Source organism: Gopherus evgoodei, chromosome 6 (genome assembly GCF_007399415.2).
Source record: "Gopherus evgoodei ecotype Sinaloan lineage chromosome 6, rGopEvg1_v1.p, whole genome shotgun sequence".
Classification (NCBI taxonomy): Eukaryota; Metazoa; Chordata; order Testudines; family Testudinidae; genus Gopherus; species Gopherus evgoodei.
Genome location: NC_044327.1, coordinates 51,614,891 through 51,642,128, shown reverse-complemented (window position 1 = coordinate 51,642,128; position 27,238 = coordinate 51,614,891). Strand labels below are relative to the sequence as shown.

The 27,238-nt window shown below is 38.7% G+C and overlaps 1 protein-coding gene across 3 annotated transcripts in view; it reads left to right on the top strand.

Annotated features, from left to right (window-relative positions):
• SHC3 (SHC adaptor protein 3) overlaps positions 1–27,238 on the top strand; it is a 76,096-nt gene that overhangs the window by 10,374 nt on the left and 38,484 nt on the right. For all 3 annotated transcript variants that reach the window (XM_030567206.1, XM_030567207.1, XM_030567208.1), the window contains exon 2: positions 18,014–18,084. In XM_030567206.1, coding sequence (XP_030423066.1) covers positions 18,014–18,084 — 71 coding nt within the window. The remainder of the gene's footprint in view (positions 1–18,013; positions 18,085–27,238) is intronic.

Below are 27,238 nucleotides of genomic sequence, written 5' to 3'. Positions count from 1 at the left end.
TTATTTCTGGAACACTGAAGTCTTTGGCTAGGTGCATCAAATGAGCGCTGCAACTGTATGGTATTAGCTTGGGACTCTCTTCACTCTCTTCTAAATATTTTCTCATCTTGGATACATTTGCAGCATTGTCTGTGACCAAGCTGCATACTAGACATTTTGAATTTTTTTTTCAGTTTTTTATAGCTTTTACTGCTACTTTTTGTAAGTATTCTGCTGTGTGTGCATTTCCTGAGGTATCAATTGTTTCTGTAAGGAAGACATTCCCTCCTTTTGTTGTCAGACAAGCACATACAACAGGATCATTGTGGACATTGCTCTACCCATCAAGACTCTCAGGTTAATAATTTCACCCTCTAGATCTTTTGCACACTGCTCAATTTCTCTTTCATACATTTTATCCAGCAATTTGCCTGTGACATCTGCTCTGTTGGGGGACTGAATCCTGGTCTTAATGAAGTTTGGGTTCTCAATCATACAGAAAGGAGAGGTTTTTTTGCATAAACAAACCGAGCAATTTTTTCGTCAATTACCTCTTTTTGTAATCTGCTGGTTCTTATCACAAACTTATCTATGGTTTGTTTCTGGATGACAGAGATGTTTTTTTTCTTTTTGCTACAGGTGATACACTGTGGTGATATACATGTGACATACATGATGTGACTGAAACACTATCATCGGCAGATAACTCTGAAACTATAGAAAATGATGGTGATCTTGAAGGTGGATAGTCTTCAGAATCTTTTATTCTTCTAAAATGATAATGCCATATAGTAACAACTATATTTTTTGCTCAAACTTGAGAATTCAAGAATACTCCAGAAGAAAGACAGGCAGTTCTTAAGAAAGAAGTATGAAATAAAAAAGTTTATCAACCTGAAGATCCTGCCTGTTCAGACATGTTCCTTTCATCATCTTCAACACAGCTTCCTCCTGAGCTTCCTCATGATGTTTCAGTCGGGCAACCAGGCCTTGCATTTCTTTGTTGCACTGTTTGCATTTTGCACACATGCCTGTCTTACCCACAGGTAGAGGAACTTCATTAAAATATTCACAAACTGGGTCTCTCTTAAGGCCTGCTGCCATTATAGGTTTTCCCTGCTAGTGAGAGAATGGTATGGTAAATCACAAATCAATGAATGCTACACTCCGAAAGACCTCAAGACTTCTGGAATATGCTGCTCAAGCAGTTTCACTTTTGTTTCTACTGCTTGTCCCTCCCTTCTCACATTTATCTCCAGACTTCTTCTCCTTGTCCAAATCTGTTCCGCCTCCAACAATCTTCTCTTCATTGAGCTTTTTGAAACTTTGCACTTTTAGAGAGAGGGAAGGGATTGACTCTGTGTACACAAATTTACAGATGGACAATAGGGTTGAGGTCTGTTATTTCTCACCTCTCTATAGTATTTATTTATTTATTTTAAAACATTTTTGCTATTAACAAGCATGTTATCTCTGGAGAACTGTAAAACTAAGCATCTCTGATGGTATATTCTAGACTGAGCACTGAGTCCCATTGGGTAGGTAGAAAGATTAACCTAAATAATCCATCCAGAAGCCCCTGGAATCCCATAAGATTGAGTCCCTAATCCATGAACTATTGGAACTCATTTACAAAACTTTTCTTAAACGTTACATGAATATATTGTCTCATACTATAGAATTAGAATTTATAATCCCTATTTCATGATGAGATATCTTTGAGCTATAATATATCTTAATTAAAACTATCTTTAGATAGGTTTTTTCCTCAAAAATCATTTTATCAAAAAATCCATTTTTTTAGTTAAAAAACTGTTTTTTAAATTAAAAAACCCCAAACCATTGATTTTTATCTACACTGACTCCATCTTGCACTAGCAGTGAATTTGGCACAAGGTATACAGCCAAGTTGTGATCTGGAACTAAACTTTGAGTGCCCTACATGATTAACACATTAAAAAGATGTGCATGCTAACAATTTTTGGTTTTGCCAAATGAAGAAAACTGACAAGAATTTTGCAAACCATTTGAAGGTATGAATACAGGTTAGATTTACTGTCTACATTTGAGCTGCATCTATGCTGGCACTTTCAGGATCCAAAATTCATGATGACCTTTGAAGCTATATTGAAAATAAAAGTGGGAGAGGTTTTAGCACAGATAGGACTCAGGCATTTTGCCACTGTATTGTCTGATGATGTTCAGAATAACAAATTTAGATGAGAGCAAATTCCATCTTTTTGTTTTATCTTTGTACATCGCCTACCACAATGGGGTCCAGGTCCATGAATAGGGCTGCCTTGTACTGCGGCAATACTATTACTAAATAAATCTAGATATACTGTACACTATTTGTGGTTTAACATATGTCATTAGAATCTTCTATTGTAGCAAAATGTTTTGGTTGCAGAAGTTTTTGCATGTTCATATTAAAGGATTTCTGATGTGTGACACAAGCTGCTAGAACTAATCTGCACAGTGCTTTTAAGAAAATGTATCTTATCAGAGATGGTTGGTGGGCAACAAAATATTCTGACAACTGTGGCAGAGTAGTTCTTATTTAAGTATGCATTAATGAAGAATAAACAATACATTGCTGCTACAGTATTACATAGTGCATATTTTTACATTCACACTCATCGATAATGAGTGACTTGAAAATTGCATCAGAAATTTGGTACACTAGCGTTTTTTGCATGTGCAGTTTTTCCACAGGTGATATTTGTGTAGAAAAACTTGGATGCATGATGCAAAATAAAATAGGTAGATCTATAACTATCCAATATATGCATGTCAAAATCTACACTAACTTTTTGCATGCAAAAATGGGTGAAAAAATTCACAAACAAATGTTTGCACATGTAAAACTGTGAGTGCAGTTATAGAGGCAGCTAGTGAAATTGTGACCCACTGATTTTTTGTACTGCATGTGAGTGTTTGAGCTATAGTGGTAGTGATTTTAATTCATATACACAAGCATAGAAAATACAAAAAGATTAGAATCGGGTTCTGAAGTGTTCATGCCAAATTTATTTTGAACATATATTTATCCACACTAATAAAGATCAGAAATTTTTCAGAACTGGGAGCTGAAATTTGCTTCTCAGCAGTACTTCATCTCTAATATGAAATGAAACCTTAGTGTTGACTTAGAGGAATTGCTCTTTAGGGATGAGACAAAAATGTACTCTCCGTCCATTAAACTGACTCCATGGCCTCTCTCTTTTAAGTGGTACTGAATTATCATTATATGTGTTGGTTTTGAGATGGTGTTAGACCTTTTCACTGGGGACAAATCTAAAGTCACTAACTTCTTATAAAGACCTGAGGTTGTAGTTAGAGTTGCAGAGATATGCCAGTTGGTAAAGGGTCTCTGCAGTTCTTGAGGTTTACTGGATAACCCTTTTGTTCCCTGATGCCTCTGCTTGTGTGCTATGTAGTGACTTCCCTAACCAGTCTGTTCTCCGCTGTCTGCATCTGCTGATACAAGAAATGAAGGACAGGATTTAAATTTCAGCACTTAAGACCACAGCCAGGTGTGGAAGAAATGGGTAAACAGCCCGACAACATGGGGGAAAATGTATTCAAATGTATGGTGAAAATATTCTACATCACTGCACAAGAGTTCTTCTGGGACCTCTTCCCCTAGTAGATGAAAAGGTTCTACTGCATAAAATCCTTTATGCCTGATTATTCATGAACCATATTACCAGACATGAAAATTGTTATTCATTGAGCATACAAAACTGCCACTGGCATCTCCTGTTGGCATTGAACTATGTGCTGTACCTACCCCTTTATAATCCAGTGCCCAGTTCTGTGAGGTGTGCTGTATTTTCAGGGAGAGTTAGTCACTTGCACCTTGCAAGAGGTACTCACTTTCTCCAGTGCACACAATTTTACATGAATTACCACCTACAGCGGAGGGACTGTACAGATTAGCTAAATTCCATGGAAAAACAGAGAAATTTTGAGCATGGTTTTGCATCCTTGCCCATCCTGGCTAATAGCGACTGATGGACCTATCCTCCATGAACTTATCTAGTTCTTTTTTGAACCCTGTTACAGTCTCGGCCTTCACAACATCCCCTGGCAATGAGTTCCACAGGTTGACTGTGCATTGTGTGAAGAAATACTTCCTTTTGTTTGTTTTTCCTGCTGCCTGTTAATTTCATTTGGTGATCCCTAGTTCTTGTGTTCTGAGAGGAAGTAAATAACACTTCCTTATTTACTTTCTCCACACCAGTTGTGATTTTATAGACCGCTTAGTCATCTCTTTTCTAAACTGAAAAGTCCCAGTCTTATTAATTTATCCTCATGTTGAAATTGTTCCATATCCCTAATCATTTTTGTTGCCCTTTTCTGTACCTTTTCCAAGTCCAATATAGCTTTTTTGAGATGGGACGATGAGATCTGCACACATTATTCAAGATGTGGGCATACCATAGATTTATATAGAGGCAATATGATATTTTCTGTTTTATCTATCCCTTTCCTAATGATTCCCAACACTCTGTTAGTTTTTTTGACTGCCGCTGCACATTGAGTGAATGTTTTCAGAGAACTGTCTACAACGATTCCAAGATTTCTTTCTTGAGTGATAAAAGCTAATTTGGACCCCCATCATTTTATGTGTATAGTTGGGATTATGTTTTCCAATGTGCATTACTTTGCATTTATTAGCATTGAATTTAATCTGTCATTTTGTTGCTCAGTCACCCAGTTTTGTGAGATCCCTTTGTAACTCTTCACAGTCTGCTTTGGACTTAACTATCTTGAGTAGTTTTGTATCGTCTGCAAATTTTGCCACCTCCTTATTTACCCCTTTTTCCAGATCATTTATGAATATGTTGAATAGGACTTAGTCCCAGTACAGACCCCTGGGAGATACTGCTATTTACTTCTCTCCTTTCTGAAAACTGACCATTTATACCTACCCTTTGTTTCCTATCTTTTAACCAGGTACTGATCCATGAGAGGACCTGCCCTCTCTTCCCATGACAGTTTATTTGCTTACTTTGATCCTCTTTAGGGTTTTAGTAAATCTTGATATCTTCTTAATAAGTGGATATCTCACTTGTTAATACCAAGAGATAGCTTTCTCTCAAATAGTAAGATACTTATGTATATGTATATGTCTATTTTAGAAGGACAACAAATAGTTCTTTTACTCACAAAATTATTCTTAATAAGCTTCTTTAAGATCCATGCATCATACGTACGTGTGTGTGTGTGTGTGTGTGTGTGTGTGTGTGTGTAGTCCATATATTAATTGAAGGAACTTATAGTTTATTTATGATAACTTTTTGCATGGTATAGGAGGCTGAATCTTTTTATCATTTAAACAACTAAACACTAGTTTAGTTTGTATGTTAGGACAAAATGGGTGTCATTCTTTGTTCAGAAGCTGATTCGGTAGATTAGCCATAAGGTAGATTTATCTAGACAAAAACATTTGTATAGTCACTCAGTATCTATTATTACTGATATTATTCTTATTGAATATTTATATTCTAGTAGAGCCCAGAGATCCAAGTCAGGATCAGAGCCCAGTAGTACCTGAACGAATGCATATGAAGACAAGGTTCCGTTCAAAAGAGTTCACAGGAAATTAATTGTAAAAGCTTTTAAGCTATTTAAAGCACAGCCTCAAATAATATGCAGTGACTCATAGTCATGCAGTGAAAATTTTAAAACTGGCCTTGTTTTTTTTTTAAAGAATTTGCACACTGGGTATTAAACAAATACTAAAGTTCCTAGTGCTGTTGTCTAGATCCACTGTTTTCATAAAGTGAGTTTAAAAAATATCTTGGACTGATTCAAAGAAAATTTGGAATCTCTCTTTTTTCCCCCTGAAGTCCATCATGAAAATGCTGTCTAATTCTACTGTGCTAATTAAATCTAGAGCTTATGAAGCATACCTCTTTTCCATAACAATTTTAATAATATAATGTTAGCAATGACTCATTATCAGAAAACCAAGCAGACAGTTCAGAGAACAAAATGGAGAAAGTGCAGAACTGTAGACTTCACGGAAAGCTCAAATGAAAGTAATGAGGTACCATCAAAAAAAAAAAAAGCATGCATATGCTATGGAATGTTTGCAGCATTTGATTTTTTTAAAAGTGATTTCTGGGAGGCACTGAACTCCTCTATAGAAAATGCATCTATGTCCCCTAAATCCATTTGCTATTACAAATCTGCAAAACTATCCTGGCGTTCAAATAGAACGTGACAGTCAAACAATAGACTGTTATTCACCAATTAAGGATTAATAAAACATGTGCCATATAGACTACATTTACATTTGTTCTATCTGTAGTTAGCACAAGCTAGTAATTGTATTATGTACAACTTTTAGTTAGTAGTAAAAAGTGAGTAAACTAGTTCCCCTTTTCCAGAGCTACGTCATCTGTTAGCTGACTGCATTTTTGTGATCATTTTCTCCATTTAAGAGGCATGAAAAACTATTGACAATAATATTTGATAGTGGTTTAAACTAGTGTAGATGTTCTGTACTGCAATATTGCTTTATTTGTTTGGAGCAATTTGTGACAAATTCATAACTGAAGCGGTCAAGTAATTTGTTAAACTCTAAAGACTTGTTTTCAGATTTTCTGTTCCATTTCTATTCAATTAATCTTAACTTAAAGAGTTTTCTGTCTGGGCTAGAACATGCATTCTGTATAGTTCTTAATGAGAAAAAGAAAATGAGAAATTGACTTGTAAACTTTTGTGTATAATTACATATTGCTATAAGATTTACCAAAAACTGCAAATATTTGGAAACACTAACTAGTACTTTTTTGCCTTTTCAACTATAGTGTGTTACATGCTATTATTTTTATACTGTAAATATATATGTTGTTGGCACTTGTTTTACTATTAAACAAGACCAGGATAAATGTTTTATCTCACCCAGAGTGAACATTTTATTAATGAACACAATATTAGTGAGTGTATGACTCAATGAGGTGCACAGGGAGGGAATGGGAATGCACAAGAAATCTCCCCCAGCCTGTGCAAGAGCATGTCACAGTGCAGTCCCTATGCTTCCCTCAGTGGACTCGGTGGCACCCTGTGCACCAAACAAGCAAGGAGGAAGTGGGGCACAGCAAAGCAGCATGAGTATGCTGCATTGCCTGAAGGAATGTAGCAGCCGGCTCCCTCTCCCTGTAACCTCTGTAGTTGCAGGGGGAATTCTGCCTGGAGCTCCCCTGGGCTAGATGCCCCTCTGCATCACCCTCCAGAGCACAGTGTGAATATAATGCATGGCTGAACCCTTAGAAAATATGCTGAAGTCTTGATGTGAAGACAAAAAAGTCAAGTTAAAAAAAGTTGTAACTAATCAACTCTCTCCAATTTTATGTGTTTCTTTACACGAGGCACAGTGCATCTTTGTGAAGAGGGGCCATTAGAAGTCAAGGAATCTAACTGCATAAATACTTTTTGTTACTGTAAATGTACAATGTTATATGTATATAATTGGACTCAAAATAGGGGAGACTGCAATAGCCATCTCACTTAGAACCTAAATAGGACACTTAAAGCCAAATATTTACATCTTAAAGCACCAGAAAAACTAAATTCTAAGTGCTGAGCTAAAACACTCTAGCTATTACTCACCTGCATTTACTTCCTATTCTCAGACCTCCACTGTTACCTGCAGTACTTTCTAGTATCATTACCTGCTGTATGCTAAATGACTCAATCAGTCTCAATAGGTCCATTCACAATGTGGGACCAGGCCCACTTTAAAACATCCCAGATACAAATGCCTCCTAATAGGATATTTTTTTCTGTTCCAAATGTAGCACCAGGTTGTGTGTGGGTTCACAGACATGGGAGGTAAAGAAGAGTGCAGGGAGTTTCTCCCCCTTATGCCTTGTGCATGGGCCAATCAGAGTGTGATGTAGAGTCACTGTTCCATGCTGCTGGTGGTACTAGCCACGACGGAGTCTAATGGCAAGGGACAGGGTGAATTTGAGGCAATGCTACCTACTTCTTCACCAGAGGAGGTGTAGCCAGATGCAGTGGAGTGAACACTATCCATTTAAAGTGTGACACAGTGTTATTGCATCATATGTTCCCTAAGAATCTCAGGAGGGAGTCTGAATGAGTTAGCCAGAATCCTTCCTGGGGTTCCAGCTGCAGCATAGCTCCTCCATATCTCATCCAACTCACAGACATGCCTTTTAAGGCACATTTTAGCTCTGAGGAGTGAGAGGACAAACCCTGACTTCCATAGGAGGTTGCCTAAGTAAGAACTTCACAATTTACCCGTTAAAGATTATTTCCCACAAAACAGATCAGAGATTCTCCTATTCTGCTTTATCTGGAGTGCCTGTAAAACACGAGTTCTCATTCTAGAGGTCAAGACCAATCTCTCTTTTTACACTGGCCGGATAGATGTAGGATCCCAAAACTATGGAGGGGTAGGAGAGGGAGGTCTGAAACGTAACAGAGTCACAGTATGGAAAAATTGAGGAACCACTGCTTTAAGGCATATTTGTGAGGGATCATCTGCCAAGAAAAATGTATCTCAAATAAATGAAATAGTTTGGGATAATCACTTTGGCCCGATTTTCTGCCCCCTCCCCTCCCATGTCACAGTGAGTGATGCTTTAATTCATGTGTCATCCCATTGACTTAAATGGGACTAATGCCAGAATAAGTTATTACTCAAGTAAGGATGGCAGACGTGGTCACGTAAGAACTTAAAGCAATTGCACACTCATCCTGGAGACAATGGTGTACTCCCAAAGCTCTTTCAATCTGGAGTGAAAGAGGTATCTATTTTTATAAGTAGAGCAAAATACCCTGCAAGGAATAACAAATCAGGTCACCTTTTTGCTAATTATTTCAAATTCTAGAAATCCATTTCCAATATTATTGCCATGAAAACTGTTAAAGGATATATTGGCACTGTGTTTCTTTAGACCAGTGGTTCCCAAACTGGGGTTCACAAAATGTTAGAGGGGGTTCTCGAGGGAAAAAAATCCCTAATGGCAGACAGAGCTGTCCCTAGGAACTCTGGGCACCATGGGGCCAGCAGCTCGGAGCCCCTGGACTTCCAAGAGCTAAGCAGATCAAAGCAAACATATCACACTGAGGAGTAGGGTGACCAGATGTCCCGATTTTATAGGGACAGTCTCGATATTTGGGGGCTTTTTCTTACATAGGCACCTATTACCTTCCACCCCCTGTCCTGATTTTTTATACTTGCTGTCTGGTCACCCTACTGAGGAGATTTAAACTTCAAGACTCTTTATAAAAAATGGAAAGGGAGGTGGATATTTTTTTGCTGTTTTTAAAATTAAATAGGCAGCTAGTGTTGTTTTTAAAATTATTATGAAGAACAAGTTTAAGCTTTGTTGTAACCTGTGTTGTTTGCCTGGACTGCTCAAGACCTGAATGCTTGTGTAGGAGGAACTCTTTGAGTTGGCTTCTTAAATACTTTCATGCTGGTTTCATGATACTCCATGATGAAACACAGGAGCCTTGTCTTATAACAGGCTTAATCAAAGTGATCCAAGATCTCACTTTCATAGCTTGTAAGAGTGTTGCCATTTTCATAACGTAATAAAAATACTGTAACAATAGTAATAATTAATAAATAGTGTGTAATAAGCATGTCATAAAAACAAATTTTATATTTCCAAGATCACTGTTTTTATAATTTATACTCCAGTAAAGGAGAAAATCCCTGGCAATATTCATTTTTAGGAGAGGGTTTGTGAGGCCTGGTCTACACTACGAATTTAAACCGACTTTAGCAGCGTTAAATCGATTTAACGCCACACTTATCCACACAATGAGGCCCTTTATATCGATATAAAGGGCTCTTTAAACCGGTTTCTGTACTCCTCCCCAACGAGAGGAGTAGCGCTAAAATCGGTATTACCATATCGGATTAGGGTTAGTGTGGCAGCAAATAGACGGTATTGGCCTCCGGGCGGTATCCCACAGTGCACCACTGTGACCGCTCTGGACAGCAATCTCAACTTGGATGCAGTGGCTAGGTAAACAGGAAAAGCCCCGCGAACTTTTGAATTACATTTCCTGTTTGCCCAGCGTGGAACTCTGATCAGCACGGGTGGCGATGCAGTCCCAAATCCAAAAAGAGCTCCAGCATGGACCGTACAGGAGATACTGGATCTGATCACTGTATGGGGAGACAAATCCGTTCTATCAGAGCTCCGTTACAGAAGACGAAATGCCAAAGCGTTTGAAAAAAATCTCCAGGCTACACAGTGCTGTGTGACAAGCATAACGGAAAGCCAAAGAATCAAATGGATGCTCATGGAGGGAGGGAGGGGGTACTGAGGATTCCAGCTATCCCACAGTCCACAGCAGTCTCCAAAAACTATTTGCATTCTTGGCTGAGCTCCCAATGCCTGTAGGTTCAAACACATTGTCCAGCATGGTTCAGGGTATAGCTCGTCAATTTACTCCCTCTCCCCACCACGTGCAAGAAAAGGGAAAGAAATCATTTCTTGACTTTTTTCAATGTCACCCTATGTCTACTGAATGCTGGTGGTAGATGCGATGCTGCAGCAGTGAAGAGCAGTATCTGCTCCTCTCCCCTCCCTGGTGGCAGACGGTACAATATGGCTGCTATCCGTCATCACCATCAGCCCGAGAGTGCTCCTGGCTGGCCTCAAGTGAGGCTGCCCGGGGGCGCCTGGGTAAAAATAGGAATGATTCCTGGTCATTCCCAGTTGATGGTACAGATCGGCTGGTAACTGTCCTCATCATAGCAACTGGGGGTTGAGCTCCATCAGCCCTCTCCCTTTCCTGTGTAAAGAAAAGATTCTGTACTGCCTGGACTATCATAGGAGCGGGATGCTGGGCTCCTCTCCTCCGCACCGCTTAATGTTCTGCCTGGACTGTCATAGCACCGGGAGGCTGCCTCCCCCTCATTTTATCTCACTAACAAGTCACTGTTTCTTATTCCTGCATTCTTTATTATTTCATCACACAAATGGGAGGACACTGCCACGGTAGCCCAGGAAGGTTGGGGGAGGAGGGAAGCAATGGGTGGGGTTGTTGCAGGGGAGCCCCCTGTGAATGGCATGTAGCTCATCATTTCTGCAGGATCTGACACGGAGCATCTGTGCTCTCTGATACACTGCTTCTCTAGTACACTTGCCCCATATTATAGGCAGGACTGACTCTATTTTTAGAAACCATAAAGGAGGGATTGACTCAGGGAGTCATTCCCAGTTTTGCCTCTGTGTCCCTGGCCGACCTCAGCCAGGGGCACCCATGATAGCAGCAGACAGTACAGAACGACAGATAACCATCATCTTACTGCCAATTTACAATGGCAGCAGATGGTACAGAACGACTGATAACCGTCTCTGCTATCATGCAAAAGCAAACGAATGCAGCTGTGTAGTGCTGCAGTAATGCCTCTGTTAGCGGCATCCAGTACACATACGGTGACAGTAAAAAAAAAAAAAGCTGAACGGGTTCCATGGTTGCTGTGCTATGGCGTCTTCCAGGGCAATCCAGGGAAAAAGGGCGCGAAATGATTGTCTGCCATTGTTATCCCGGAGGAAGGAATGAGTGATGACATTTACCCAGAACCACCCGCGACAATGATTTTTGCCCCATCAGGCACTGGGATCTCAACCCAGAATTCCAAGGGGTGGGGGAGACTGCAGGAACTATAGGATAGCTACAGAATAGCTACCCATAGTGCAACGCTCCGGAAATCGACGCTAGCCTCAGACCATGGACGCACACCGCCGAATTAATGTGCTTAGTGCGGCCTCGTGCACTCGACTTTACACAATCTGTTTTACAAAACTGGTTTATATAAAATCAGAATAATCCCATAGTGTAAACGTACCGAGACTTGACAGTTTAGTGAAAGGCGTTCACAGGTTCTTAAAGTTTGGGCACCACTGCTTTAGACAAACACCGCCTAGTGGCTTGTTGCAATATCTTTGAAGGCCCAGTCTTCTGAGGTTCCCAACAAGCTGTCAGTCAACAGGCCTAGGACTCCCATATGCATTGGCATGGATTGTATAACCTGAGAAGTGTCTCAAAATATGGAAATCAGTGATTTCCCCCTAATTCTCCACAGAAGTTTAATAGCAATTGCTATAGAAGGGTTATGTGACTAAGACATCATTAATTTTTCAAATTCAGAGTTTACTAGAAAGATATGCTATAAAATATCATAGGTATTTGAAATTAAGCTATGATCTGCTTGTGAAGTAAATGTCCAAATGTATTTTGTGATGCATTATCTCTACTTTTTTATGATAGATTCTTACTAATTGACTAGATTCAGTCACTTGCAATGTATTTTCCAATTGCTATCAGTACAAATTAGTGAGCTGCTCAACGTAATAAAGGTTCAGTTAAAACAACAATTTAAAAACATTAATTACCAAAATGGCTTTGTGGCTTGAGTACTAAAAGGGTAGCAACCTGTTGACTATGCTTCCTTGGTGGTGGTCTAGGCAGGATGCACTGTAAGTGCAGTTGTACTATGAAAGGAGACTGTAAAAATGGCATTGCAGGGCAGTAAGCTTATTGTTTCTCAGTGATGTTAAGTACAAATATGCTCATTATACAAGATGTTTGTAACTGCCAACCCTGGAAACTCAACCTGGGACCTGAAAATCAGTCTGGGTTCTTTTATAATCATGTATCAACAGTTGTAAAATGTATACTGCCCAAATTAGGCTCTCAGTTACAGCTGATCAACCCTGCCCCTTAATGACATTTTCACAGCTCCATTGCCTTTTAGCTATTAATGATGGTCCCTGCAGCTAGAATTTAGTGAACTATCTTATTCATGCACAAACAGGAACCAAATCCTGTTCATTTACTCTTAGTCATATTGTGTAGTACTATTAAGAGTAAAATGCAGCACAAGCTCAATTTAATAATGAAAGTCAAGTGATATCACTTTGACTACACACAAGGAACAGATGTGGTGAGTCCGTATGTGCCATTTTTACATAGTTACTTTCCAAAACAGAAATATACTTTAAGCCTGAGCATCAAGAATTTGTGCTTCTAGTGGGCTTATTACGGAGTATGTTCCAATATATTTTAGACCATTCTTCTTTCAAATAGTAGATGTATTTCAACCCAGAACCCAAGAACATTGAGGCTACTTCAACACGGAGCTATCATCAGTAGTTTACACAACAACTATATCAGCCTTTACATGTGTTAGGATCTGAAGGGTTACTTACATGGCTGGTACACGTCTTATTTGCTAACACAACCGTGCTATCTCTGACATAGTTTGTACATGGTGCTATGTACTGTTGGTACAATCTGTAATGTCATGAGCTATGGGACTCCATTGATGACAATCATCTTGTTAAGCAAATGTTACTAGTCCATTTTAGCTCATTAGGAAGACCTGTATAGCACTGGTGAGGTAGGTATTCATGTCCTAGTTGCTCAGCTGCAGAGGTTGGGAGTTCTAACCCTGTTTTGGACTGATTGAAGGGGTTTGCTCAACATCTGTGAGAGAGATGTGTAAGATAGTAGTCTGGCTGGACTCCCAACTGCTATTCGAAAATCCAGTAGCAGCTATGGGCAGGTAAGCTTTTTCCATCTATGTATGGCCAGGAGGCTCTGGTATTTCTTTCAGGTGCAGATGTTGCACCTGTCAGCCATGCATTTGTCACGGCCAGACTAGACTGTTGCAATCCACTCTACGTGGGGCTACATCTTTGTACATTTTTATTAGCAATGTTGGTATTTCTTTAATGCCAGATTCTGACTCAACAGTAACGTGCATATTTCTTGAAGTGGAGGATTTCTTCCAGAAATGTAGTGTGATGAATAAGGCTAGTATGAGACACTGATCAATAATTTTTAACATTCCCTTTGAGCAAAAACTGGCTGATAGTGCTTACACTCTTAGACTTTTCTCTTCACTCCAAACACTTGATTACACTGAACACTCATTCCATGAAACTATTTGTTCCCCGTAAACACAGAGAAAATTCTATCCCGTCTAGCAATAACTATTCATTGACTGACTAAACATTTTCTAGTTATTTAAAAAATAACACTGATGTAAAAAAGGGATATTTCAGGTGGCCTTTAGGTATTTGGCCCCTAGAAAAATTAGGCCACCTACAGAGGTACCTAAATATAAATTTAGCATATTAACTTTATGCTCTAAAGCCTGAAAATGTTGTAGGTGCCTGGGTTGCACATGCAAAATATGTAGATACAAACAGGTAATGGCACCTGCAGAAACATGCAGTTGGTCTCTCAAATATATTTTGCATTTTTAATTTTAGGTGGTTAGGCCAGATCCTCAGTTTGTGTAAATCAGTGTAACTCCACTAACTTCTATAGAGCTGTGCTTGTTTAAAACAACTGAGGATCTGACCTTTAAAGTTTGGCTTCATATTTGCCAACGCCTTTTGCATCAAGATTTTACAAACTTCAAAAACCAGAAGGTGAGATACAAGGGAAGTGTAATGGTACAAAAAATAGATATTGAAACAAATCTATCCCTCAAACTGTAGTTTCTTATACTACAATAACAAAAAATCAACTAACTTACAGTAGTCACTCAATCTTTCATTTTCCTCAATCTTCAATATTACTCCAAGATATAATGACTCCAATAACCTTTTATAGAGATAAATTAAAAGACAATATATGCTGGCTATATGAAAACAAACAAGAAACTCTCTAAACCTTGTACGCTCCTTTATTAGACACTTCGTCAAGATTCCAGATAATGTAAAAAGCAACATAATAGAGCTGTCAAGCGATTAAAAAAAATTAATCACGATTAATCATGTGATCAATTGCGTGGTTAAACAATAATAGAATATCATTTATTTAAATATTTTTGGATGTTTTCTATGTGTTTAAATATATTGATTTCAATTACAACACACAATACAAAGTGTACAATGCTCACTTTATCTTTATTTTTATTTGCACTGTAAAAAACAAAAGAAATCGTATTCTTTAATTCGCCTAATACAAGTACTGTACTGCAATCTCTTTATCACAAATGTTGAACTTAAAAATGTAGAGTTATGTACAAAAAAACCCTTGCACTCAAAAGTAAAACAATGTAAAACTTTAGAACCTACAAGTCCACTCAGTCCTACTTCTTGTTCCGCCAATCACTCAGACAAAAAAGTTTGGTTATAATTTGCAGGAGATAATGCAGCCCATTTCTTTTTTACAGTGTCACCTGAAAGTGAGAACAGGCGTTCACATGGCACTTTTGTAGCTGGCATCACAAAATATTTACAAGCAAGATGCACTAAAGATTCATATGTCCTTTCATGCTTCAACCACCATTCCAGAGGACATGCATCCATGCGGATGATGGGTTCTGCTCGATAACGATCCAAAGCAGAGCAGACTGACACATGTTCATTTTCATCATCTGAGTCAGATGCCACCAGCAGAAGGTTGCTTTTCTTTTTTGCTGTTCAGGTTCTGTAGTTTTTGCATTTGAGTGTTCCTCTTTTAACACTTCTGAAAGCATGCTACACAGCTCATCCCTTTCAGATTTTGGAAGGCATTTCATATTCTTAAATCTTGGGTCAAGTGCTGTAGCTATTTTTAGAAATCTCACAATGGTATCTTCTTTACATTTTGTCAAATCTGCTATGAAAGTGTTCTTAAAGTGAACATGTGCTGAGTCATCATCCGAGACTGCTATAACATGAAATAAATGGCAGAATATGGTTAAACAAAGCAGGAGACATATAATTCTCCCTCAAGGAGTTCAGTCACAAATTTAATTAACACATTATTTTTTTAACAAGCATCATCAGCATGGAAGCATGTCCTCTGGAATGGTGGCCACAGCATGAAGGGGCATACAAATGTTTAGCATATCTGGCACATAAATACCTTGCAACACCTATTACAAAAGTGCCATGCAAACACCTGTTTTCACTTTCAGGTGACATTGTAAATAAGAAACAAGCAGAAGTATCTTCCGTAAATGTAAACAAACTTATATGTCTTAGTGATTGGCTGAACAAGAAGTAGAACTGAATGGACTTCTAAGCTCAAAAGTTTTATATTGTTTTCTTTTTGAGTGCAGTTATATAACAAAAAAAATCTGCATTTGTAAGTTACACTTCCATGATAAAGAGATTGCGCTACAGTACTTGTATGAGGTGAATTGGAAAATACTATTTCTTTTGTTTATCATTTTACAGTGCAAATATTTTGTAATAAAAATAATAATATAGAGTGAGCACTGTACACTTTGTATTCTGTGTTGTATTAGAAATCAAGATATTTGAAAATGTAGACAAACATCAACAAATACCAATTTAAATTCATTAAATATTCTAAAGTTTAACAGTGCGATTAATTATGATTCATTTTTTAAATTGTGATTAATGTTTTTGAGTAACCGCATGAGTTAACTGCGATTAATTGACAGCCCTACAACATAATAATCCTTTAATCAGAAATTCATAACTTCACTACAAAAAATTTCTTGATTAGACTTTGGGACACCCATCTATCGATTATTCCAAAGAATGCTGGTCTAATTCTCTGCTTTGTTACACCAGTTTAACAGCAGCATACCTCAGTTGACTTCACTGGAGTTACACTGGTATAAAAACAATGTACTAGAGCGAAGGATCAGGCCTGTTATCTATAGATCTCTCTCTTTAACTGTGTTTTTTGTATAGCTTGATTTTCAAAAAGTCCTGTGGATAATCGTGCACCTAATGTCCATGTGCTGAGGAGGTATTTGTTCATGCAAATAACTAATTATAGAAGTGGATTCTCCAGTCTGCTAAGGCCACTTTACTGCTTATGCAAAGTAGCTTTAAACTGGCCAGAGCTTTGCAGTGGATGATTTCCCCCTGCATAGGGGGAATTTATAGCCTTCTCTCACCCCTGCTCCCTTTGCACTCCTAGCGTAAGCAGAACAAAGAGGCATATTGGTGTGGGGCAAGGTGGAGTTGTGGTAGAACTGAGTTCTGTCATGCTCAGTCTTCCACTGGTGAGATTGATTCTCCATTAGGTCCAACCTCTAAGCATTTATGTCTAACTGGTCACTTGCACATGGAAATACCTGATGTGGGCTTATAATAATTTGGAGAGTTTTCATGTACAATTACATGCTTTGCTTTCAATCAGGTCGATAATACTTTTTGCATTTGTCTGAAAGTGATCTGCTTGTCATGACCATTTCTTAGAACAATTTCAAATTCCACTCATTTTATTTTTTCAGTTAGATTTTTTTTTAACATGACAGCAAGGTAGATTGTATTCAGACAGCCATGTGTTAGAATCTGCTTGAGTAAGATATTTCTAATTTTGCAGGATTATATTTAGAACAATAGATAGATGGCTGTCCATATGTCTTTTCAGGGGTTTTCTGGACTGAATTTACAAGCAGTTGATTAAACTTTTCACATCATCTGCTTTATAAAGAACCCCATATCTGTGACCATACAATACTTAGGAGTTTGGGGAAGGGCAGATAATGTGCACATCCACTTATTGCAATTGCATGTGCAGATCAGATGTTTGCACGTGCAAATACTCAATTGCTTTTCTCACTGACCATTTACTTTTCAAATATCTGATTTGGGGTGTAGTTACATGCAATTGTATGCCTGACTTGTTGATAATCTGGCCCGTAATATATGGATTTGTTCATAACAAATTGATGATAGACATGACAATATCTTGGCATATTTTTCAATTTAACTCCTTTTTATATTGATATTATTTGTATGTCTTTGAATATCTTCAAGCCTAGTAAAGAATATGAATGTGAATGAACTACTAAGCAGTACATTATGTACTGTGTATTAAGATGAGATTAGGCATAAAAAGATATGTTGACATATACCTAAATTGTAACTAAAATAGAACAGCCCTGTGACCCAGAGACCCTAGTTCTGAAAAGCTAGCTTACAAATGATAAATCAGATGTAAAACAAAGATTGCACAATAACTTTTCTTGATTGTTTCTTCTCCTAGAGCTCAGCAATGCGTATAATACATACTTTATATCTTTTCTTTCTTCTTGCAGTACTTGGGGTGTATAGAGGTCTTGCGCTCAATGAGATCTCTTGACTTCAATACAAGAACACAGATTACAAGGTAAGACTTTTTGCAAATAAATTCACATAGTTAACTCTTGTATTATCTCCAAACAGTCAAGCTTATGATTGGAGAAGAGCAAATATGTAACCAAATGTTTAGACTTTTTGGGCTCATTCTTATATTTTGCATTTAAAGGTGGACATCTTAAATTCGGGTCGCTCCAAAGGAACTTAAAGAGTGTTTTCTGCCTGTTCTTCTGCCCTTTCAGGCCCCAGCTCAGCATTGCATTTAAGCATCTGCTTAAATACATTCCTGTTCAGCAAAGCACTTGTTTAGGTACGTGCTCAAGTCCCACTGAAGTCAATGAAACTTAGCACGTGCTTACCGTTAAACAAATACTTAATAGGGATGGACTGCTGAATTCGGACCTCAATGCTTGAAATGCTAAAAAACCTTAAGGAATTTTCTGTGTATATATTTTTAATTTTTCTTTCTGAAACCACACAAAAGAAGGGTTAATATTTTTTAAAATTAAAAATCCATAGTACAGAAAATATAAATGGAAAGAAATCAGTAGAATGGCAACAGAAACAAATACAAGCCTATTATTCGTTCCGGACAATCCATAATAAATAGTAAACATATTCGGGGTAGACATCAGAATTTCTAAGCACAGCATTTTTTTAAATTAATCACTAAAAGATTATACTGCTTTTAAAACATTCTCCATGGATAATTTTATTTATAAAGAAATTCTTTAGGGAGAAATACAGCAAATGTTTGTTTGTATACATTCTAGTTTTAGGGCCTGTTCCCATTCACTTTGAATCAGCCCTCCAATGCGGCAAGATGCTGGTATCTTCTAGCATTTGGACAGTATAGCTTCCAAACACCATAGCCAAATCAGGTGTCACAGATTCATGGCAATAAACCATTCTGTTTGAAAAGAAAAATATAAAATGGGATTAGTGGAGAAGACTGTTGCCTTTTTGAATTCAGGGAGATGGGTTGTGAAGGGTGATTCTGGAAAACACCTCCCAGTTTCTAGTGGTTCTATCACAATCAAAGAAGACATGATACATCTGTTATTAAACTAATACCTCTCATGCTTGGATGTCATTCTTGTAGACTCCATGGACTAGATTCAGAGCTCTTGTACACGGGTGTAATTTCACTGACTTAAGAGAGTTGCACCTGCATGCACCAGCTTTGAGTTTGTCCCCATGGATATGACTGCACTGCAGTTGGAATCCCACTCAAAGTAGCAGTATGGATGTTGCGACTTGAGCTCTCAAGCCCATCTGACCCCCTGGGTCTGGGCTCAGGTGGCTAGTTGGAGTTTTCGCCAGAGCCACAACTTCTGCACTGCTATTTTTAGCATGCTGGTTTAAGCTGAAGTAGCATGAGTCTGTCTACCTGAACTGGGAGGCTTGCTCCCAGTCCCAGCTGCAGGGTAGGCATATCCTATGAGTCCTTTAACTGAGTGCTCAGATACTATGATGATGAGAGGGATAGAGAGAGAGAGAAATGACAGAACATTATAATTTCCTGTCAAACATTCTAGGCCTTAGAAGACATTTGAGAATATTTCTTGTAAGCTATCTCCATGGTCTCTCTGTATATGTTTCCCCAGTATTCACAATAATGGCCTTTTTAAGTGACTTCATGCCAGACAGAATGTTAGTTCTGACACAGGTGGCACATTTGTACTTACCTCTTGGAAAGTTAAGTGACACTGGCTTATAAAACAATTTGTAATAGTTACTTGCTTTAGTATTTTATATCTGAATATGAAGCACTTATTTTTTGGTATACACTTTCCTTGGTTTAGCATTGCTTTCTTCTCCAGTAACTAGTTTAAAGACTCGCTCTGCCCCTAAAACTCAACCTTATTTGCCAATCGGAAAGCAGTATAATCTGCAGTCATTTTTACATGCAAAATGTCACTGCTCCCAGTGTTCTCTGAGTTCATGGTTATTTTTAGCTTTAACTGTGAAACATACATTTGGAAAATGACATTTTTCTGTTGAAGTTGTAGCATAGCTGATCACATGCTGGACACTTCCTTGGCTCATATTCTTTTGACCACATCTAAAACATAAGAAAAGTTGCAGGCAGAAAACCTTATGTTGTTTGGGGATTCTGATTTTTTTTTTAAAAGGATGTCACATAGACTCACTCTTTGGATTCATTCATAGAGTCTGATCCAAAGTCCACTGAAGTCAGTTGGAGCTTTGGAAGAGCTTTGAATTAGATGATAGAACCTGAATCTGTATTTCACTAACATTAGAAATAATCACGGACATTAGAAATGCCTATGGCTTGGGTTATGGTTAAAGCAATCACCACAAGCAGTCTCTGCCTCACTTTATAATTTCGTATTTCACACCATACAAGCTTATGTTTGATTAAGAAGTCACATATTTCCCCAAACTCACATTTGAGCTTTAACCTTCATGGTAAAATGTCACATATGCGTCAACTGGTTCCTGCTGACCTCACTTACAAATAGAAAACAGAAGTCTCTAATAAGTCACATTTTATTCTAGGATTATAGTAATTCTATAGTTCATCCGTAATCAGTGCCAAATACTCTGTATCATTGTCCTTGATTCTTCTATAAATGTTGTATACCTGCTGTGCTACTGGGCCTGCCAAGTGAGGCATTATCATTGCTTGCTTATTAGCTGATTTCTCTGCAGCTCCTTCACCAATGAGAATCATTTAAAAATTTTAAAACCCTTGGGTAGTGGATCATCTGCAGCAGGGATTGAAGCTGGTACTTGTGGTGCCTTTATTGCCTGAGCTAAAGAGCCTAGGTTCCATAAGTTGCTCTATGACTAGCCACTGGAAGGGGACAGAGAGTCACGCTGTGTAAGCATGGCTGGACCACTCCTCTTGGCTGGAGAAGCTACCCTGAGCTTCAGATGTCTAAGCAGTTCACATCCATGTATGGACCTCTAGTTATAATGCAGGGGTTGGGAGCCTCTGGCACATGGCTCGCCAGGGTAAGCATCCTGGCAGGCTGGGCTGGTTTGTTTACCTGCCATGTCAGCAGGTTCGGCAGATCGCAGCTCCCACTGGCTGCAGTTTGCTGCTCCAAGCCAATGGGGGCTGTGGGAAGCGGCGTGGGCTGAGAGATGTGCTGGCCATGGCTTCCCACAGCCCCTATTGGCTTGGAGTGGCGAACCATGGCCAGTGGGAGTTGCAATTGGCTGAACCTGTGGACGTGGCAGGTAAACAAACCAGCCTGGCCTGCCAGGGGGCTTACCCTGGTGAGTCGTGTGCCAAAGGTTGCTGACCCCTGTTATAATGCAACCTTCCTGGCTGGCTGTAAGCATGGATTGTTCTTGCTTTGGTTGGTGCCATTTTGCTGTGAGGTGTCCTTTCAAATCCTATAGACTCGAAAGAGAGGCTCCACGTTTGGCCTGATATAACTTCTGACGTCAGGTAATGTTTAGTAAGCACTATGAAGTCCAGTTTGAGAATATGAGCCCAGTCAGAGTCTGCCAGGATTCTGGAAACATCTGTTTCCTGGTGGCCCTACTGAAGGCTTGTCACATGAATATGTGCATGGACAGTAGCGTAGTCACTCCCTTTCTAACATTACATCAACAGTTGCTCCCATGGCAGTACCATGATATCTGTCATTGCATACTCCTCTTCTCTGTGGGGCAGATTTTCAAAAGATTTCAGCTCTTACAATTGGCGCCAGATTTCTGAAGACCTCAGCTTCCATTTAGGGAGATGAGCTCTTTTGAAAAATCTGACCTTGTAATTCCTTCCCCCTGACTTTTTCCAAGATCAGTAATGAGTAAGGAGAGGGAAGAGATTCCTGAGGACATGATCACAGGTAAAGGGACCAAGGAGTAGCTTTATCTGAGGCGCAAACCCAAGAGCTCAGAAAATTGAAATTAAATATGTAACACAGTTATTGCGCATTTAAAATCACACTATGGGGTGGAATGGCAGGGAGATAAAGTTCCTGGCCAAGAGATCAGGGTAAAAGTTTGTGTAAATGTCGTGCTGTATTTGATAATATATATTCTTCAGGTGTATAGAATTTATCTTTGGCCCAGATGATTTGTGGCTCCTACTGGCAAACTTTTACTCACTTGAATAGTCCAATTGAAGTCTATGGCTTGTCTGAATAAGTGCTCATCATGCTGGTTATAAAGACTCTAGAGTCTTGCCTGTAATCGAAGGAAAACAAAGTTGTAATTCACTGGGAGGTTCTGTTGATCTCAAGGGCCAAAATTTCTAAAACAGCTTTTAAAATTGTGCCCACAATGTGTCACATCTAAGTATTTGCATATGCAAAATCATATAGATTTGTGCACACCTGCTACATTGATGCATGCTTGCAGAGAGGAAGAAAGGTTTTTTGTTTTGTTTTTTAGCCAAATCACAGAACTGAGAGTCAGACTCCTGGGTTCTATAGATTCTGGCTTCATGTGTCTCCTGGGACAAACCATTTAATTAGTTTTGACCTCACAGGGTTGTGAGACTAAATAAGTTAATGCTTGTAAAGGGCACTGAAAACTTTGGATGGAAAGGACTATAGAAGTGCAAACAATTAATAATACTGGCTGAGATTTTCAAAGCTGCCTAATGGATTTAGATGCCAAAGTCCCATGAGAAGTTAATGGGATTTAGATGTCCAAATCCGCTAAAAAGTATTGAAAACCATTCCACCTATTATTATTAGTCAGGTATTTAGATACCCAAATCCAAGTATATGCTTGGGCAAAACAAACACATGAAAAACTAGCTGCAACTTTTGAAGGCCCAGAATAAATATGATTTGCTTAGAGGTCTTCCTTCTGTTAAGGTCACTTGTGAAAAATGTAAGCTATTTTCACTGTGTTTCACTTGGCGCTTTGTGTGTCTAACACTTAACTTGAATTGTTTATCATTCTTAAAAATTAAAATGTTAAATATTTAATAGTTAATGTACTTTCTCCTTAAGTGAAATCAATGAACAGATGCTTCCATTTACCATGCTGTAGTAGAAGGGTATCAACAGTTTCAGTGCTACCCAGAAAAAGGTGGCGGTATGTTATTCTGTGGCTATGGCTTATGGAGAAATTAAAAGGTAAGTATAAGCTGAATAAGATTTTTCCTTGATTGTTGTGAAATATGAAGTTGCCAGAGGCTTTTACTACAGAACAAATGTGAGAATTGGAGTGCTATTATATTGTCACTTATATTGTACCTATTCTTTTGTAACCTCCATGTGAGTCTTTGAACGTTTAAATGAAAGTGCAAGCAAAAATGTCAGCAGGTACAGATAATGGTAAAATAAAAGCCAACTGAATTTACAAATTTCATAATTAACTATGCATTGGCAATTCTTGGCACACACATGAAGTAATGCTAACTTGCTTGGGCAGCGGGATGAACAGAAGTTTCATTTTCAACATAGAGGAGGAGCCAGACAACTGAACTAACTGCAGCTGGCAACTGGTCCTAAATTCACCGTGACTCCTTCCACCATCGCCACTGAAAGGGGCCACCTTTAAAGTTTTTTGGCCAGCCCATTTGCGTCCTCAAACTTTTTATTTAAAAAAAAATCAGGTAAAATATTTTTGCAACACGTGCAATGTTTACAGTTCATCTAATACACAAGTGTCTACATCTGTGTGCTTACTGTTAAATTTGTTATATTATAATGAGCTTTAGTTACCATGTTGCATGCATGGACCAAATTATAATTATGTTGCATGTACAGTTTTGTCATACTACAGGTATCTGGATTACAAGCCTGCATGTTCAGTGTTGTTCTTAGCTAATTGAGTGCAATTACTTTAGTGCATGCAGCATTTGAAAGCCATCTCACCATACTGAGTGAAACATTATGGTGCATGTTCTGTTAATAAGTAGATCACAGAAGTGGAATAACTTATATTAGCGATGGGCCTGAATACAAATCCAGATCCTAGTCCCCCATGAACTTTGTGGGGATATGGTACTTGAACCCCACTCACAATCCAGATCCAGATCTTGTGGTTACCTTCATAAGGGGCTGAACCAAAACTATAAATACACACTTTTCTATCCATTCCCCCCCCCTCCCCCGACTTTTGGAGAGGAGGTATTCAAAATCCAAATCCAAGGTATAGAACTATGCTCAGGCCCACCGCTAATTTATATTGATGACATTTCAATTCATATAGTGTTTCTTTACATATTTTGTATTCTTTACAGAAATGTATTGCCAGCAAAGATCACCTAGAAGGAAGGAAGACACTGGGAGGGGAAAATGGTTCCACTATAGCTTATGAAGAAATTTAGGTAACATGTATTTCAAACAATGTCTTATATAGTCACTGAATCCCCCCCCACCCCCATCAGCTATTTGGAAAATATTACTTTTGGTTGGAAAGCATCAGGGTTCTATAGTTCACCTGTGGTTAATGGACCATGAATTTTGCCACCTGGATGGTACTGTAAGGGGTGTGTCATACATAGACTCAGACTGTAAGTAACTCCAGCACACCCATGCATGGACAGAGGGATGATCAAGAAGTTTTTCTCCCCTTTGAACAGCTACACAGAGGCTGAGCTCTGGGGAGCGCAGGGACTGCTTGCTAGTGCTCCCCTCTTCAGGGCAGGGAGGAGTCAGGGCTGTGCTCATAATCTGTAACAGCAGGCTGTGGAAGGAGAGCAATCTGCCCCATTTTTATGCAAGGCGGTACTTTGGTTCTCCTCTTGGGGCAGTGCAGCTCCAGATAGACTGCCCCTGCCTCAGGTCTGTGACTCAAAAGTCGCTGTCTAGCCCGTTCTTTACATACTCTGAGAACCTTCAATAGAAGGCAGATTAGTAGTAGAAGTAGTAATTTATTGCTGTTGAATTTCATACCAGGAAATGTGTCCAGTAGGTGAATAACTGCTACTCATATGCACCAGATTATGAATAATACCCGGGTAACAAATAATTTATAATACCTGATACTCATGCTTAACAGAGTAACAAATACTGATGGGGAATAATTTACATCTGCCCACTTAGCTCCCATAAAGTAGCCTGCAAATGTGTTGGAACAAACAGGCTTTTTAATGTTCTTTAGATTGTAAGCATCTTTAATTTTAATTTATTATTAATGGAAACATTTTCAGTAGTGTTGGATTAATTTGATTGGCCTATGGTAGTCCAACAATAATGAACAAAAGTGAACAGTAATGATAACTTATTAAGCCTGGGCAGCCCTCTCTGTCTCCTGCTAGCCTCTTGAGTAAGAAAGAACTACAGAGAGGACAGGGTTGGGGGAGAGTTGAAGACCAAATTGCCAAAGACATGGAGCTGGCAACTCTCCTATGCATGTAGCTGCACTCTGCTCTATCAAACAAGAGGGTGATGAACCTGAGCAGTTCTGTTGGCTTTTCTTAGCAGAGATAGATAAATTCAGTTCAAGAATAACTGTCTGTACTGCAGTATAAAATACAAAATTTGCCCTGGCTCTGAGATATTATGAAAATGTCTATGTGGGTAAAGTTTGGAGTTTGTGGCAACTGTGGATTTAGCCAGAGGGAGGCAAAAAGAAGTGAGACTTCTCAGGGCTACATTTTGAAAGTGGAACATTTTACTGGAGCAAAAAGCGATAAAAACTGGGGACTCATTTAGTAGTTAGTGTGAAGCAGAGGGGTTTTATTGCTACTTTTAAAGGCAAATTTCAGTGCAAAGTTAACTGTGGAGTCATTACTTGACAATTAGGAGACTATCAAATTTTTAACAGCAGATGGGCCATGGAACTTCAAACACACAGGGAAAACCAAGGTGTGGGAAAGCTGAGTGACTTTTTTACACCATGCATAATTAGTCTGTGGAATTTATTGCCACTGGACGTTGTTGAGACCGCAGACTTATCAGGCAGCAAAGAAGGGATTGGACATTTATATTAATAATAAGGCTAGTCAATTTTATAATCATTAATTCAAAACCAAGAGATTTTGGAAAAGTTGTAAAAGCTCATGCTTCAGAATTTAAGATAATCTCTAGCAATTAGTGAGTGAGTCACCTGGGGCAAAGATTATCCCATATCTGCCTACCAAGGCTCTGAAGTGACAGGTGTTGTCCGCTCTTAGAGACGAGGGACTAGATGAGACAAACTTTGGGTCTGATCTAATATGACAATTCCTATATTCCTGTGCCCGCTGTCATACTGTGAGCTGATGACTGAGCTAGGAATAGAGCTTACGTCTTCTGTGTCTCAATCCATTGTCCTGCCCACTGGTCTACACTTCCAGAGGCCATTCTGGAATAGAGAATGATGGCCTGCAAAGGAGGTTAGAGAATTATGGCTTCTTAACTAAGCTGATCTAGACTTAGGTTCTTCCTTTAGTTTGTTGGTATCACTGAACTCATCTTCCAAAAAAAGAATCCCAGTTGATGTGTGCATGCAAATACAGGGTTTTTCTCACACACTATTTGTGTACACTAAAAGGTGTTTTTAGAAGCTTGTTTTGAAAATTTACTCCTTGTACTAGAAGGGCTTTTAGAGTCTGTATGATGCTTGAACATAAAGGGTGTTATTGTCAGAAATATGCACACAACTGTGTGCACAAAAATGGAGTTCTGTGTCTAATTGGCATGTACAGTTGCCATAGCTGTGCACAAACATCAGATGTGTATGCTCCTAAGATGCTAGTTAGGTGCAAAACCGACCCTGTTTGCATGCAAATTGTGTGGTTATAAATACAAATTAGGTGTGTAATTGAATGCACAGTTCCACATTTCTGAAAATCAGAACATCATTGGACTTTTAAACTAGTTTATTAGAAGTAGGATTTAACAATATGTAATTCTCTATGCTGCTGGTATATAAAACAGTAGGATTTTCTAGAGCTCATGTTAGCCTAAAGACATTGGTTTTATAAATCTGCATTTTATTCACATTTTGTGTGGAATTTAGTAAATATGTGAATAGATTCCCACAAAGGCTTGATAGGAGTGAAAGGTACTGGTTGTGCTAAGATATTCTGCCTGGTGTGTTGCTTAATAAATATGCATCTATGGAAGTTTTGAAAATAATTGAACATCACTAAACCAAATCAATGGGTAACAAATATCTTTAGCAGTGAGGGGATTAAAAAAGCATCCATGAATTGTTGACACAGGGTGCTCTGAAATAGCCTAAGGCTTGAGTGCACTGACTTCTGTCATTAATTTAGAAAACACTTTGCAAATACGTATAGAAAACTCTGAGTTCAA